Source organism: Adiantum capillus-veneris, chromosome 16 (genome assembly GCF_014529385.1).
Source record: "Adiantum capillus-veneris isolate H3 chromosome 16, ASM1452938v2, whole genome shotgun sequence".
Lineage (NCBI taxonomy): Eukaryota > Viridiplantae > Streptophyta > Polypodiopsida > Polypodiales > Pteridaceae > Adiantum > Adiantum capillus-veneris.
In genome coordinates, this window is record NC_140946.1 from 76,815,505 (window position 1) to 76,831,234 (window position 15,730).

The 15,730-nt window shown below is 42.8% G+C and overlaps 2 protein-coding genes across 2 annotated transcripts; both read left to right on the plus strand.

Moving 5' to 3' along the window:
- Window positions 1–2,012: 2,012 nt before the first annotated feature.
- LOC147439304 (lysM domain-containing protein ARB_03438-like) lies at window positions 2,013–2,912 on the plus strand. The gene is made up of 3 exons (XM_086484289.1): window positions 2,013–2,146; window positions 2,228–2,391; window positions 2,519–2,912. Exons 1-3 carry the CDS (start codon window positions 2,065–2,067, stop codon window positions 2,531–2,533), a joined length of 261 nt encoding a protein of 86 aa, XP_086340415.1. The 5' UTR covers window positions 2,013–2,064; the 3' UTR covers window positions 2,534–2,912.
- A 10,802-nt stretch (window positions 2,913–13,714) lies between these two features.
- Window positions 13,715–14,687, plus strand: LOC147439305 (lysM domain-containing protein ARB_03438-like). The gene is made up of 3 exons (XM_086484290.1): window positions 13,715–13,921; window positions 14,003–14,166; window positions 14,294–14,687. The coding sequence occupies exons 1-3, from the start codon at window positions 13,840–13,842 to the stop codon at window positions 14,306–14,308; spliced, it is 261 nt and encodes an 86-aa protein (XP_086340416.1). The 5' UTR covers window positions 13,715–13,839; the 3' UTR covers window positions 14,309–14,687.
- Window positions 14,688–15,730: the final 1,043 nt, after the last annotated feature.

Sequence of the window (15,730 nt, forward strand, 5' to 3'; positions counted from 1 at the left end):
CTCTCACTTTACCCGTGAAAGAATTGTAACACTTGTACCCTTTCTACTCAAGGGAATAGGCAATGAACACACATTTTTTTTCTTTCGGATCAAGCTTACGTGCAGGAATAAATCCCACCATCTTCGTGAGTTGATCAACGATTACCCAAATGGCATCGTTACCACGACTGGTTTGGGGTTATTCAACTACAAAGTCCATAGAAATAATTGTCCATTTACTATCGGGAATTTGCAAAGGATGTAGCAACCCAAGACGCTCTTGACATTCAGCTTTGTTGAGCTGCCATTGCGCGCATTCCTACACATACTTTTCTACAAAAGCTTTCATGTGCAGCCAATAGAAATACCTGCCAACCAAGGCCACACACTTTGCCTTGCTCGAAAATTAATCCATTACCAACGACATACTTCTCTGATAGCTTTCTCTTCGTAGCTAGCAGTCCAAGGACATCCCGATTCATTGCCAAATTGCACCAAAGTGACGATCGTTTTGAAAACCTTCAGATGGTGTTGGCGGAGTTGTGTGGCAAAGTTGCATGAGGACTCAGGTATCTCCACTCTACTAAAAACGGCCTAGTTGCTCTTCAACAACCTCATTAACCAATAGTGTAAGCAAGGCCCACCACAAAATATGACATGTAATCAAGTCAACCAACTGTACATGCCGACCCAAACTCCCTCTATGCCACAAGCTACATCACCTACTTTGCACTGCTCTCACATGAGCACACTCTCTCTCTCTGTCTCTCTCTCTCTCTCTCTCTCTCTCTCACACACACACACACACACACACACACACACACACACACATGTTTAACACGAGATTTTTTCCATGCAATGTTAGTTACTCTCTCTCTCTCTCTCTCTCTCTCTCTCTCTCTCTCTCTCTCTCTCTCTCATTCTACAATACTGCATCGAGCTGCAGCCTCAAAGCTCACAAACTTTGCTCGGGCTAACTGGTATGCGATGGCTCCAAACGGTCGCCTATTGCCTCCACCACCGCTTTCCATTGTTGGTAGTGAGAGATACGAGCTTCTCCCTATCTTTCATTGCAGTAGAGTTAATGTCCTATAGTCGATGCTAAAATCTATGGATGATCAAGCTTTAACATCCTCAATCTTCAACTCATCAAACATGGTTATATGTAAATGTGTGTGTATGAGAGAGAGAGAGAGAGAGAGAGAGAGAGAGAGAGAGAGAGAATGCAAGCAAATTAAAAAAGGGAAGACAATGCATGCAATGTATGTGAGTGGAGGTGAGAGAGAGAGAGAGAGTGTGTGGTGGGGGGGGGGGGGGGGGGGGGGGGGAGATAGCTTATAAGGGGCAGAGAGAGAGAGAGAGAGAGAGAGAGAGAGAGAGAGAGAGAGAGAGAGCACAAGATGTGAGTAATCCAAGTAACTGAGCACACAATTGTGTGTGTGTGTGTGTGTGTGTGTGTGAGAGAGAGAGAGAGAGAGAGAGAGAGAGAGAGACAACGAAAATATCATCATGATGATGATCACCTTCAAATTTTGAATCTCAAGGCTATGACTCCAAGCAATGAGTTTCCACACAAAAACGTGATCTCAAAGGAAGAGGTGCCTCTCCCTCTCCCCCCCCTCCCCCCCCCTCTCTCTCCGCACTTGGAGGCACAAAGCATACTCTCGTGTGCACACTCGAGCAAGATTCAACACGTGAGGGTTCCACTCGAGCGTACAGATGATGAGAAATCCACATTTCAGGTCATGATGATGATGCGTGCTTTATCATTTTCTTGATAGTGTTCCTACCACAGTGACAAAGAAATGTTCATTCAAAAAAAAGAAAACTACGTGCAATGTCGATGCATATTCTACATGCCATTCGAGCAGTGATGAGGGGCCGGCAGCCGGCTTTCTCCCTCGGAAAGCCCATCATCGCCACACACAAGCGCGCGCGCACACACAGCACCCCACCACCACAGCTCCTACTCAGATGTCTTGCGTCTTCTATTTAAAGCTGTCGCTTACTTCATCCGAAATCCATCCCTCTCCCCTGATCCTCTCTCTCTCTCTCTCTCTCTCTCTCTCTCTCTCTAGTTCCGTCATGGCTCCAGCTGCGAAACTCATTGGGAGCCAGCTTCCGGCGGCCATGCTAGTAGTGATGCTGCTGCTTGTGGGTCCTCTTTGTACGTACTGCAGCTGCTCGAGAGAGAGAGAGAGAGAGAGAGAGAGAGAGAGACTGATCATGTGTGTGGGTGCTCATGCAGCTGATATGGGACGGGTGAGCGCGGAGACGACGTGCAATTCGGCGGTGGTGGTGGAGGAGGGCGACACGTGCTTCGGAATCGGCCAGAAATTCCACACGAGCGTGAAGCAGATTCGGAAGGCCAACCCGGGTCTCGATTGTGACAATCTCCAAGTCGGCAAGCAGGTTAAAGGCTCCTCTTCCTCCTCTTCTTCTTCTTCTTCTTCTTCTTCTTCTTCTCTCTCTCTCTCTCACACACACACACACACACAAACACACATATTTTAACAATCGTTCATTTCTTGATGTGCAGATCTGCCTCTCTTAGAATATCAAAATCCCTTGACTGCATGGAGCATCCATATACAGCAATTCTCAACTAATGAAAAATGCTCTTTGTTTTTGAAGATTGATGTTTCACATTGAAATGAATTATGTTCAATGGTGCAAAGCTTACTATAATGGAATGTCATGGTTTTATCTTTTATGTTTCATCGTGATGTGTGCTATCATCAATCCGTGGAGAGCAAGTATTCTTCAAGAGAAAATTCATCCTCCTTTTCCTTTTCGAATAATCTTTTATGGTGAATTTGGGTTTCTTTGTCCACAGCTAAATATGTTCATCCAAGCCAACAAGAAAAAGCACTCATGAGAGCTCGAGAACATGATGGAAATCATGCAACAAATTGATCATATATCGCATAAATTCAAAGACTATTTATAAAATCCCTTAGCTACAAATTCCTCATCAATAAAAATCCCCATGGTTAAACCTACATGATAAGAATTTTTTTAATTATAGTGACATCTCCAAGCAATGGGAGTCTTTAAAATTTTGGCAAGAGAATAATACTTTCTCTTATCTTCTCTATCTTGTTACCAAATTAAGTAGCATTCTAGTCAATGGTTTCAACACTTTGTGTAGTACTTATCTTCTATGTCTCTGTCTCACTACCAAATCAATTCAAAATAATCATTGATAAAGTCCCTTATAACATTTAACCAACAAGGAAAAAAGTTGGAGAGGCGAAAAGGGGAACACACCCGGAACACAAACACAATACCTCTCTATAGCTTAGAATATACACAACGCCCCAATCCACTAGAGTTCACCTTCAAAACTCGACACAATCCATAGACAAACAACCGTTTATACACGACCATATGCACACATATATTGCAACACATTAGATAGCACAACTTTGCCCTGCAGCTGGTTTCAGAGTCGTTTCACCACTCCTAACACACCCAATACCTCAATTTCACCTTCTAGATACCACACAATGGTCGGCGGGCACACACGTCCGTCAGCACCAACACACACTCGGAGCAAGAGAAAGAAAGAGAGGGGTAGGAAGAAACCAACACAAAGACATGGGGAATCGGCACAATCTTGCTTAACACCTTCTTACAATCAAAGCACCACAAAAACGGTGGGCTTTCACAAACAACGCAACCCCTCGGGCTCAGTTCGGCTCTTGCAAAAAAACCCCATGCAAAAAAGCCCCTCAAATGGGCACAAAAAATGTTTTCAAAGAGCCCTTTTGGCCCTTTTTAGCAAGTGAATGCACCCCTGACTTAACTTGGAAATACTTGCATGGATAACCGCCTCTTAGAAGGCTTGTTGGCTTTCCTCTCTCTTTAGATGCCTTTGTGCACCACAGGGAGGCCCCCAAGCACTAGTGCTAGCGCTAGTGGGTCCCCCACTATCCTCAATAAAAAGGTTGCCCATTGGTGGGCACAGGAACCTACCTATAGTGCATGTGCCAATCACCACTGTAATCTTCACAACGAATAGCCGACACCACCATCGACTTCTAGCACCCAAAATACAATTATTAGCTAATGAAAATGGCCCTTTGTTTTTGAAGATTGATCTTTCACATTGATATGAATTTTGTTCAATTGTGCAAAGCTTACTATAATGGAATGTCATGGCTTTATCTTTTATGGTTTATCCAGATGTGTGCTATCATCAATCCGTGGACAGCTAGTAAATTCAAGATCAAATTCATCCTCCTTTTCTTTTTTGAATAATCTTTTATGGTGAATTTGGGTTTCTTTGTGCACAGCTACACTAAATATTTTCATCCAAGACAACAAGAAAAAGCACTCATGAGAGCTCGAGAACATGATGAAAATCATGCAGCAAATTTGAAGGATTCTCTCATCATCCCATCTACCCCCCCCCCCCCCCCCCCCCCCCCCCCCCCCCCCTCTTCCTCTCTCGTGACTAGATACACCATTTCGTTTTTAGTGTTGCCATGTTTCAAGGTCATTCAAAAACTATTTATAAAATCCCTTAGCTACAAATTTCTCACTAGAAAAAAATCCCCACGGTTAAACCTACATGATAGGAATGTTTTTAATTATAGTGACATCCCCAAGCAATGGGATTCTTTAAAATTTTGGCAAGAGAATAATACTTTCTCTTATCTTCTCTATTTTTCTACCAAATCAAGTAGCATTCTAATGAATGGTTTCAACATTGCTGTAGTATTTATCTTCTATGTCTTTGTCTCACTACCAAATAAAGTCAAAATAATCATTGATAAAGTCCATTATAACATTTAACCATGAAGAAACAAAGTTGGAGAGGGGGAAAGAGAAACACACCCGGAACAGAAACACAATGCCTCTCTATAGCTTAGGATATACACAACACCCCATCCCACTAGAGTTCACCTTCAAAACTCGACACAATCCACATGCAAACCACCGTTTGCACAAGACCATATGCACACATGTATTGCAACAATTAGATAACACAACTCCGTCCAGCAACTTGTTTCACAACTCCCAACACACCCAATACCTCAATTTCATGTTCTAATACCACACAATGGTCTGCATGCACACACCTCCGCGCGCTGGCACCAGCACACACTCAGAGCAAGCGAAAGAAAAAGAGGGGTAGGGGAAAACCAACACAAAGAAAGAGGGAATGGGCACAATCTTGCTTAACACCTTCTTATAATCAAAGCACCGCCAAAACGGCGAGCTCTCACAAACAACACAATCCCTTGTGCTCAGTTCGGCTCTTGCAAAAAAAACCAATGCAAAAAAGCCCCTCAAATGGGCACAAAAAAAGTTTTCCAAGAGCCCTTTCGGCCCTTTTAGCAAGTGAATGAGCACCGAACCAGCTTAACTTGGAAATTCTTGCACGGATAACTGCCTCTTAGATGGCTTGTTGGTTTTCCTCGCTCTTTGGCTTCCTTTGTGTACCGTGGGGAGGCCCTCAAGCACTAGTGGGTCCCCCTTATCCTCAATAAAAAGATTGCCCATTAATGGGTGCGCGAACCTGCCCATAGTGCATTAACCATGTCACCACTGTAATCTGCACAACGAATAGCCGACACCATCGTCGACTTCTAGCACCCATCAACACGCTGCCACGAACGCCCTTGCAGTGGCGCGGCCTAGCGTCATTTCTTGGACTTGAAAAAGACGTTGTTGCTGTACTTCCCATCTTCTTCTCTTGTTTTGAATCAATGTCCTGTATGTATGCAAATGACTTTCATAGTTGTCTTTGTCCATAGTTGCATCAAGCTTTATCAAGGACTTTCGAGCATCTTGACATTCTTTATCAAACCACCTTTTGCGTGATCTATCTTTGATGATACCATGGAGATGCTTTATGCCAAATCATTCTTCGGTACAAGAACACATAACTTTCTTGAAAGCTTCCCACTTAGTTTCCAATGGTGCATCACATTGAAGCTTTGTCATCCATAATTTTTTCTCAACCATTTCAGTGTACATTGGTGCCTGTTTGAAATCCATACATAGTGATAATTTCTCTTTCCTTTGGCTGAGATTATCATGCTTAGTTGCTTCTCCACATGAAAGGTCAATACATAAGGTGCGATGGTCGGATTCCGGGGTCCATTGGCCAAACATAAAAAAATTTATGCAATACATGATGGCTTTGGAGAGTAGCATATAGTCAATCACATTGTCCCCATTAACGGTCTCCTACATGTAAATCCATTGATTACACTCCACAAAGATACCCCATTGTCAATGAGCATACCCATGCTATTACACACATGTAAAAGTAACTTTTCATAGTGATATGGCGCTTCCTCATCCATTGAAGTAAGAGCATACAAGTGAACTTCCTCCAACTCCCTTGAAATGTATGGAATATCAAATTGTTGAGTATCATGTTGCAATGTTTTTGGACGAGTGTTCATATCCCCAAATACAATAACATTACCTTAACCTTTGAAATAAGAAATGTCCTCTTTTAAATCAAAAATTGGCTAACCTCCATCCATGCAAGCATAAAAGGGGGAATGATAATGAGGAATGTAGCAACCAGCTACAAAAATGGATGCTCTTTTTGGTGTCATAATTTTTCATCCATACATAACGTTTGTACTTGTCATCTTTCACAATTGATACAAAATCTTCCAATCCTTTCTTAAGCATACATGATACCCCTCCTTGTTCTCTTCATTGCTTGAGATTATTTGATCACATAAATGAATGTACACCGTGTAGGGCAGGGCTAGGACTTGCTATGAGGCAGTAGGCAATTATTGTGAAGAGGGTTCTAAAGAGAGAAGCTACTGTGCGGTGCTATAGGTGAACATGGAAAGGCTTCATCATCATAGCAATAGGGCAGTAGGTGAGGGGTGATGTATGGGAACAACAGGAGTCATAGATGTTGTGAGTACTCCAGTGACGTGTTGACTCCCTTTTGTAAGGGAAATTGATTTATCAAAAATAAAATCTTCAAAGATTCTATATAAAAGTGGAGTGGAGCGATTATGTATGCTAAAGCAACACATTGTGTTTAGATGAATCAAGGCCCATGAGGAAATCATCTTAGTTTAACGTTCTAATCAAATGGAGTGTATGGAGTTCAAGAACATATATCATGTTGCAAATTCAATGTGCTTCTAGAGCTTCATTAAGTCTTGGCAAAAGAATGGTGATGTGTTTCGTTCTTTGTTTTGAGAGTGCCTGCATGCATGAAAAGACCATGTTAACTAGATGATGGTTTGAAATCCAAATAGAAAATTATGAATCATATAAACGTATCTGACATCTTGCCAAACCAAATATTGATGCTTAAGTTCTTACAAGCACCAAAGTTTTTAGCAGCAACAATGCTCATCACCATACACTTATTTTGACAATTAAGCACCAGAAAGCTAAATGTATACTTCTGAGCCGACACGGTTTCCTCCTCCATGATCATCACATTCTAACACTAAATCCCTTCAACATAGATATTACCAATGGCATCATATGCCCCTTGGAAGTAAATTTTATAGCACAATCACATCCAATCTGTAAATATTGCAGAATTTCACATTGCTTGTCCCCATGATATGCTTGCAGAAGACATGGATCTAGTGCCTCATATGTACACCTCTAATTCACAAGCTACCTACCAGACTTGTGTTTTCGAAAAATTACTTCTCTATGGGTTTCCTCCTCCCAGTGAGGAGCTCTGATAAGATCAAAATAGATATCCCTTTTGCAAGTGCTCCTATAGATTTGGTAGCTGCAATTTAGAGATACATAGCCAAGTGCTCATGCCATTGCCTTGTCATGCAAAAGTTATCAGACACTCTAGCCTCAAGGATTTTGTCTAAAAACATGCTGCTAGACTTTATGACCCCGTGGATTATATGGAGTGGCCTCTCTTGATGTAGAAGTCAGAACCTCTGTGTTGCCCAACATGAAATTTGGTTCTAGTGTTGTTGGAGTCGTGTGGTAAAGTTTCATGAGGACTCAAACCTCTCCACTCTAGTGAAATGGAATAGTTTGTCTTCAACAACCTCATTACCCGAGGGTGTAAACACTGCCCACCACAGAATATGACATGTAATTAAGTTGACTAGCTGTACATGCTAACCCAGACTCCCTCTATGCCACAAGTTGCATCGCTTACCTTGCATTGATCTCCCACGAGCACCAACTTGCAGCCCATGAACCTCTCTCTCTCTCTCTCTCTCTCTCTCTCTCTCTCTCTCTCTCTCTCTCTCTCTCTCTCCTCTCTCTCCTCTCTCTCTCTCTCTCTCTCTCTCTCTTTCAAATTCTACAATACTGCATCGAGCTGCATCCTCAAAGCCCACAAGCTTTGGACGGACTAGCTGATATGTGATGTCTACAAAAAGTCGTCTATTGCCTCCACTGTTGCTTACTGTTGTTGGTATTGAGGAGGTAGTGAGGGATACGAGCTTCTCCCTACCTTTCATTGCAGTAGAGTTGATGCTAAAATCTAGGGATGATCAAGCTTTAACATCCTCAATCTTGAACTTATCATATATGGTTACCTGTAAATGCATGTGTGCGTATGAGACACACACGCACACACATAGAGAGAGAGAGAGCGTTTGAAAGAGAAATAGGGTGAGAGAGAGAGGGGCTTATGGGGGGTGTGTGTGTGTGTGTGAAAGAGAGAGAGAGAGAGAGTGAGAATGAAAGAGAGAGAAGGAGAGTGAGAGAGATGTGGAATGAGGGAGAGAGTTTGCATGGAGAAGAGAGCGGGAAGATTGGAAGGGAGAGAGAGTGGATGATATATGTGGGTGTGTGTGTGTAGGGAAGAGACTAGGGAGAGAAATCGAGATAGGAGAGAGGGGTGCATGAGGGAGATAGAGATGGTGCCTAGAGAGAGAGGAAAATGGCAGTTGAAGAGAGAGAGAGAGAGAGAGGAGGGGGTTGATGGAGGGCATGTAGGAGAGGAAAAGGGGTGGAGAATGGAATACTTCCACGCTGAGGATACCGTATTTTTCCCCCACTTCAATGTTTTTTTTAAAGAGAGAAAGTTACTACCCCCCGACTAATAGGGGAGTCCTGTAGAGGCAAGCGAGATTAATTTTTTTATCCGGCCTCAATGTCTACGCTTCAAATTCAATCTACTAAAGAGTTCATCTTTAGAATGAATTGTCTATCTTGCACAGCTTTGTGATCATTACAAGAGATTTGAATGTGGCTGAAAGAATAGAGGACAATTGACAAGAAAAGCGCATGCCATTTCACGGTCAGAGAGAGATGCTTGGAGTGATATAGTGAAGGCTCTCAATATCGTGGACCTATTAGACTATACATGACATACTTGGAGTTATAAACAAAATGGATAGTATGTCAGGCCAGAAGGAGTTTACATGTCTGTTGACATTTTGTAGGAGCACTGGTGGTGTTAAGAGAGAGAGAGAGAGAGAGAGAGAGAGAGAGAGAGAGAGAGAGAGAGAGAGAGAGCGAGAGAGAGAGAGAGAGCTTGAGCTCTTGCAAGCACACACACACAAATATGGAGGCAAAAGACTGTTCTTCTTCCTCTTCTTCACTAACTCAAGATAAGAGGTCTACAAAAAACATAAGGAAAAATAAAACATAAAAGGGACTAGTACAACGGTCTAGTGTAAACCACTGGTGAGTGAGGTGATTGGATAAGTGTGCCATCACTCTGGTAGGTAGACCAACTCAGTGTAGTACAACTGTAGTATCAGTAGTGAAGATATGTATATCCACCAAGTCATGCTAGTGATGATTATTATCGGTGGTATTCATCCAAGAGTCCTATATGTTGAGCTTGATATCTCAACACTCCCTCTCAAGCTCAATTCCATTTTTGTATGTCAAGCATCACTCAAAATTATCGTAGCTTATCCGCTCTAAGGGCCTCCATGAAGATATCTAAAACCTCCTCATCCGTCACCATGTACTCAAGGTCAATGTTGCTTGCTAAGACCTCTCTTTGATGTAGTGGTAGTTCACCTCAATGTGTCTTGGCATGAACAATGGGTTTTGTGCCAATTATATGCTACTCAGGTTGTCACAATAGATGAAAACCAACCTTTCTACTTTTACTCCAAAGTTGTGAGGTAGCAATCCCAGCATGCCACCTCACATGCCACCACTACAACACCCTTGTACTCTTCCTTTGTACTCAAAGAGAAACCGTAGGGTGCTTCTTATTGCTCCGTGTGATAGCAGCAATCCCAAGTGAAAACATGAATCTACTGATAGACCTGCGATCGTATGTACTACCAACCCAATCCGCATCTGTATACCCATAGAATTGCAGCCCTACAGAAGAGTTCATATTCCAAAGTATCACTCACATAGTGCAAAGTGCACCTCACTGCATCCAACTGCGATTTTCTAGGAGACTACATAAATTGAATTACTAACCCAACTGTGTAGCTCAAGTGTGGACGTGAGATAGTCTAGTAGATCAAGCTACCCACAATTTTCCTAAACATGGTAGCATTCTTAAGCACTTGACCTCCATCTTTCCCGAACTTCAAATTCTGATCTAAGGGAATTGCAATTGGCTTACAATCAGCCATACCATAATTTTTCAACATGTCCAAAACATATTGTCTTTGTGATAGCTATAGAGCCTCTTCTATGGGAATAATTTCAATGCCCAAGAAAAACCGTAAGTCTCCCAAGTGTTTCATCTCAAATTCTTGCATAAGTAGAGCCTGTGTACGCCCTCTACTTCAGCCACATTATCACCTCCAACAATCAAATCATCCATATAAATGCATATCACCACAATTCCTACCTCATTCTTTCACACATACATGAATGATCTGCATCAAACATTTCAAAGCCCAATGAAATGAGGAATGCTGCAATCCTCTCACGCCAAGCTCTATGTTCTTTCTTCAACCCATACAATGCTTTCTTTAACCTACATACAAGGTCACATAGCCTCATATTTGCATAACCTTGTGGCTGCTCCATATATACAACTTCCTCTAAGTCTCCATTTACTAATGTATTCTTTACATCCATTTGCTTCAACACCCATTTTAAAGTGGCAACCACTACAATAAACACATGAACGATAGCCATCTTGTCTATAGGACCGAATGGCTCCTCATAATCAATCCCACATGTTTGTGCATAAAGTTTGGTCACAAGCCCACGGTCTTCTACCTGGTCGCACTCTCATCAACGTTATACTTTATTTTGTAAACACACTTACATCCTATTTCCTTCTTTCCCTCTGGTAATGACACTAACTCCCATGTTCCATTCGCATCAAGGGTAGCCATCTCTTCATCCAATAGCTTGATGCCATTTTTAATCTTTAACAACATCCTCAGGACATGTGGGTTCTCCTTCCTATGTAATCTTTGCCATATATGCACAATACAAGCCAGATAATTGTCATAAGAAATATGTGCATAGGATTTCTTACTCTTTTAGACCTGCATGGCCTAGGATCATTTCCAGCTGCCTTGTTCCTTCCTTGCGTACTTTATGCACTCCTCATCCAAACTCTACTCATATCCACTACTATTGCCATCATCATGAAAAACACTCAAATTTGGCAACTTAGAAGCATCATCAGCTTTTTACTTCCCTCTCCTTCATACATTTGAAGAGTTAGCAGGACTCACTTTTTCACACAACCTTCCACTCCATGGTTTCTCACCATGACCTGCACTAGATGACCGTTGCGGCCCACTTAAGACTTGTGATTGTGTATCTATATTTTTTATAGCCACATTCTCTCTTACATCAGCCCCCAAATCATCTTTTAAATCAGCATACCAACTTGCCATTGCATCATAACAACATCCTTGCTAACTCTCACTTTACCCGTGAAAGAATTGTAACACTTGTACCCTTTCTACTCAAGGGAATAGGCAATGAACACACATTTTTTTTCTTTCGGATCAAGCTTACGTGCAGGAATAAATCCCACCATCTTCGTGAGTTGATCAACGATTACCCAAATGGCATCGTTACCACGACTGGTTTGGGGTTATTCAACTACAAAGTCCATAGAAATAATTGTCCATTTACTATCGGGAATTTGCAAAGGATGTAGCAACCCAAGACGCTCTTGACATTCAGCTTTGTTGAGCTGCCATTGCGCGCATTCCTACACATACTTTTCTACAAAAGCTTTCATGTGCAGCCAATAGAAATACCTGCCAACCAAGGCCACACACTTTGCCTTGCTCGAAAATTAATCCATTACCAACGACATACTTCTCTGATAGCTTTCTCTTCGTAGCTAGCAGTCCAAGGACATCCCGATTCATTGCCAAATTGCACCAAAGTGACGATCGTTTTGAAAACCTTCAGATGGTGTTGGCGGAGTTGTGTGGCAAAGTTGCATGAGGACTCAGGTATCTCCACTCTACTAAAAACGGCCTAGTTGCTCTTCAACAACCTCATTAACCAATAGTGTAAGCAAGGCCCACCACAAAATATGACATGTAATCAAGTCAACCAACTGTACATGCCGACCCAAACTCCCTCTATGCCACAAGCTACATCACCTACTTTGCACTGCTCTCACATGAGCACACTCTCTCTCTCTGTCTCTCTCTCTCTCTCTCTCTCTCTCTCACACACACACACACACACACACACACACACACACATGTTTAACACGAGATTTTTTCCATGCAATGTTAGTTACTCTCTCTCTCTCTCTCTCTCTCTCTCTCTCTCTCTCTCTCTCTCTCATTCTACAATACTGCATCGAGCTGCAGCCTCAAAGCTCACAAACTTTGCTCGGGCTAACTGGTATGCGATGGCTCCAAACGGTCGCCTATTGCCTCCACCATCGCTTTCCATTGTTGGTAGTGAGAGATACGAGCTTCTCCCTATCTTTCATTGCAGTAGAGTTAATGTCCTATAGTCGATGCTAAAATCTATGGATGATCAAGCTTTAACATCCTCAATCTTCAACTCATCAAACATGGTTATATGTAAATGTGTGTGTATGAGAGAGAGAGAGAGAAAGAGAGAGAGAGAGAGAATGCAAGCAAATTAAAAAAGGGAAGACAATGCATGCACTGTATGTGAGTGGAGGTGAGAGAGAGAGAGAGAGAGTGTGTGTTGGGGGGGGGGGGGGGGGGGGGGGGGGGGGGGGGGGGGGGAGATAGCTTATAAGGGGCAAGAGAGAGAGAGAGAGAGAGAGAGAGAGAGAGAGAGAGAAGAGAGCACAAGATGTGAGTAATCCAAGTAACTGAGCACACAATTGTGTGGTGTGTGTGTGTGTGTGTGAGAGAGAGAGAGAGAGAGAGAGAGGAGAGAGAGAGACAACGAAAATATCATCATGATGATGATCACCTTCAAATTTTGAATCTCAAGGCTATGACTCCAAGCAATGAGTTACCACACAAAAACGTGATCTCAAAGGAAGAGGTGCCTCTCCCTCTCCCCCCCCTCCCCCCCCCTCTCTCTCCGCACTTGGAGGCACAAAGCATACTCTCGTGTGCACACTCGAGCAAGATTCAACACGTGAGGGTTCCACTCGAGCGTACAGATGATGAGAAATCCACATTTCAGGTCATGATGATGATGCGTGCTTTATCATTTTCTTGATAGTGTTCCTACCACAGTGACAAAGAAATGTTCATTCAAAAAAAAGAAAACTACGTGCAATGTCGATACATATTCTACATGCCATTCGAGCAGTGATGAGGGGCCGGCAGCCGGCTTTCTCCCTCGGAAAGCCCATCATCGCCACACACAAGCGCGCGCGCACACACAGCACCCCACCACCACAGCTCCTACTCAGATGTCTTGCGTCTTCTATTTAAAGCTGTCGCTTACTTCATCCGAAATCCATCCCTCTCCCCTGATCCTCTCTCTCTCTCTCTCTCTCTCTCTCTCTCTCTCTCTCTCTCTAGTTCCGTCATGGCTCCAGCTGCGAAACTCATTGGGAGCCAGCTTCCGGCGGCCATGCTAGTAGTGATGCTGCTGCTTGTGGGTCCTCTTTGTACGTACTGCAGCTGCTCGAGAGAGAGAGAGAGAGAGAGAGAGAGAGAGAGACTGATCATGTGTGTGGGTGCTCATGCAGCTGATATGGGACGGGTGAGCGCGGAGACGACGTGCAATTCGGCGGTGGTGGTGGAGGAGGGCGACACGTGCTTCGGAATCGGCCAGAAATTCCACACGAGCGTGAAGCAGATTCGGAAGGCCAACCCGGGTCTCGATTGTGACAATCTCCAAGTCGGCAAGCAGGTTAAAGGCTCCTCTTCCTCCTCTTCTTCTTCTTCTTCTTCTTCTTCTTCTTCTCTCTCTCTCTCTCACACACACACACACACACAAACACACATATTTTAACAATCGTTCATTTCTTGATGTGCAGATCTGCCTCTCTTAGAATATCAAAATCCCTTGACTGCATGGAGCATCCATATACAGCAATTCTCAACTAATGAAAAATGCTCTTTGTTTTTGAAGATTGATGTTTCACATTGAAATGAATTATGTTCAATGGTGCAAAGCTTACTATAATGGAATGTCATGGTTTTATCTTTTATGTTTCATCGTGATGTGTGCTATCATCAATCCGTGGAGAGCAAGTATTCTTCAAGAGAAAATTCATCCTCCTTTTCCTTTTCGAATAATCTTTTATGGTGAATTTGGGTTTCTTTGTCCACAGCTAAATATGTTCATCCAAGCCAACAAGAAAAAGCACTCATGAGAGCTCGAGAACATGATGGAAATCATGCAACAAATTGATCATATATCGCATAAATTCAAAGACTATTTATAAAATCCCTTAGCTACAAATTCCTCATCAATAAAAATCCCCATGGTTAAACCTACATGATAAGAATTTTTTTAATTATAGTGACATCTCCAAGCAATGGGAGTCTTTAAAATTTTGGCAAGAGAATAATACTTTCTCTTATCTTCTCTATCTTGTTACCAAATTAAGTAGCATTCTAGTCAATGGTTTCAACACTTTGTGTAGTACTTATCTTCTATGTCTCTGTCTCACTACCAAATCAATTCAAAATAATCATTGATAAAGTCCCTTATAACATTTAACCAACAAGGAAAAAAGTTGGAGAGGCGAAAAGGGGAACACACCCGGAACACAAACACAATACCTCTCTATAGCTTAGAATATACACAACGCCCCAATCCACTAGAGTTCACCTTCAAAACTCGACACAATCCATAGACAAACAACCGTTTATACACGACCATATGCACACATATATTGCAACACATTAGATAGCACAACTTTGCCCTGCAGCTGGTTTCAGAGTCGTTTCACCACTCTTAACACACCCAATACCTCAATTTCACCTTCTAGATACCACACAATGGTCGGCGGGCACACACGTCCGTCAGCACCAACACACACTCGGAGCAAGAGAAAGAAAGAGAGGGGTAGGAAGAAACCAACACAAAGACATGGGGAATCGGCACAATCTTGCTTAACACCTTCTTACAATCAAAGCACCACAAAAACGGTGGGCTTTCACAAACAACGCAACCCCTCGGGCTCAGTTCGGCTCTTGCAAAAAAACCCCATGCAAAAAAGCCCCTCAAATGGGCACAAAAAATGTTTTCAAAGAGCCCTTTTGGCCCTTTTTAGCAAGTGAATGCACCCCTGACTTAACTTGGAAATACTTGCATGGATAACCGCCTCTTAGAAGGCTTGTTGGCTTTCCTCTCTCTTTAGATGCCTTTGTGCACCACAGGGAGGCCCCCAAGCACTAGTGCTAGCGCTAGTGGGTCCCCCACTATCCTCAATAAAAAGGTTGCCCATTGGTGGGCACAGGAACCT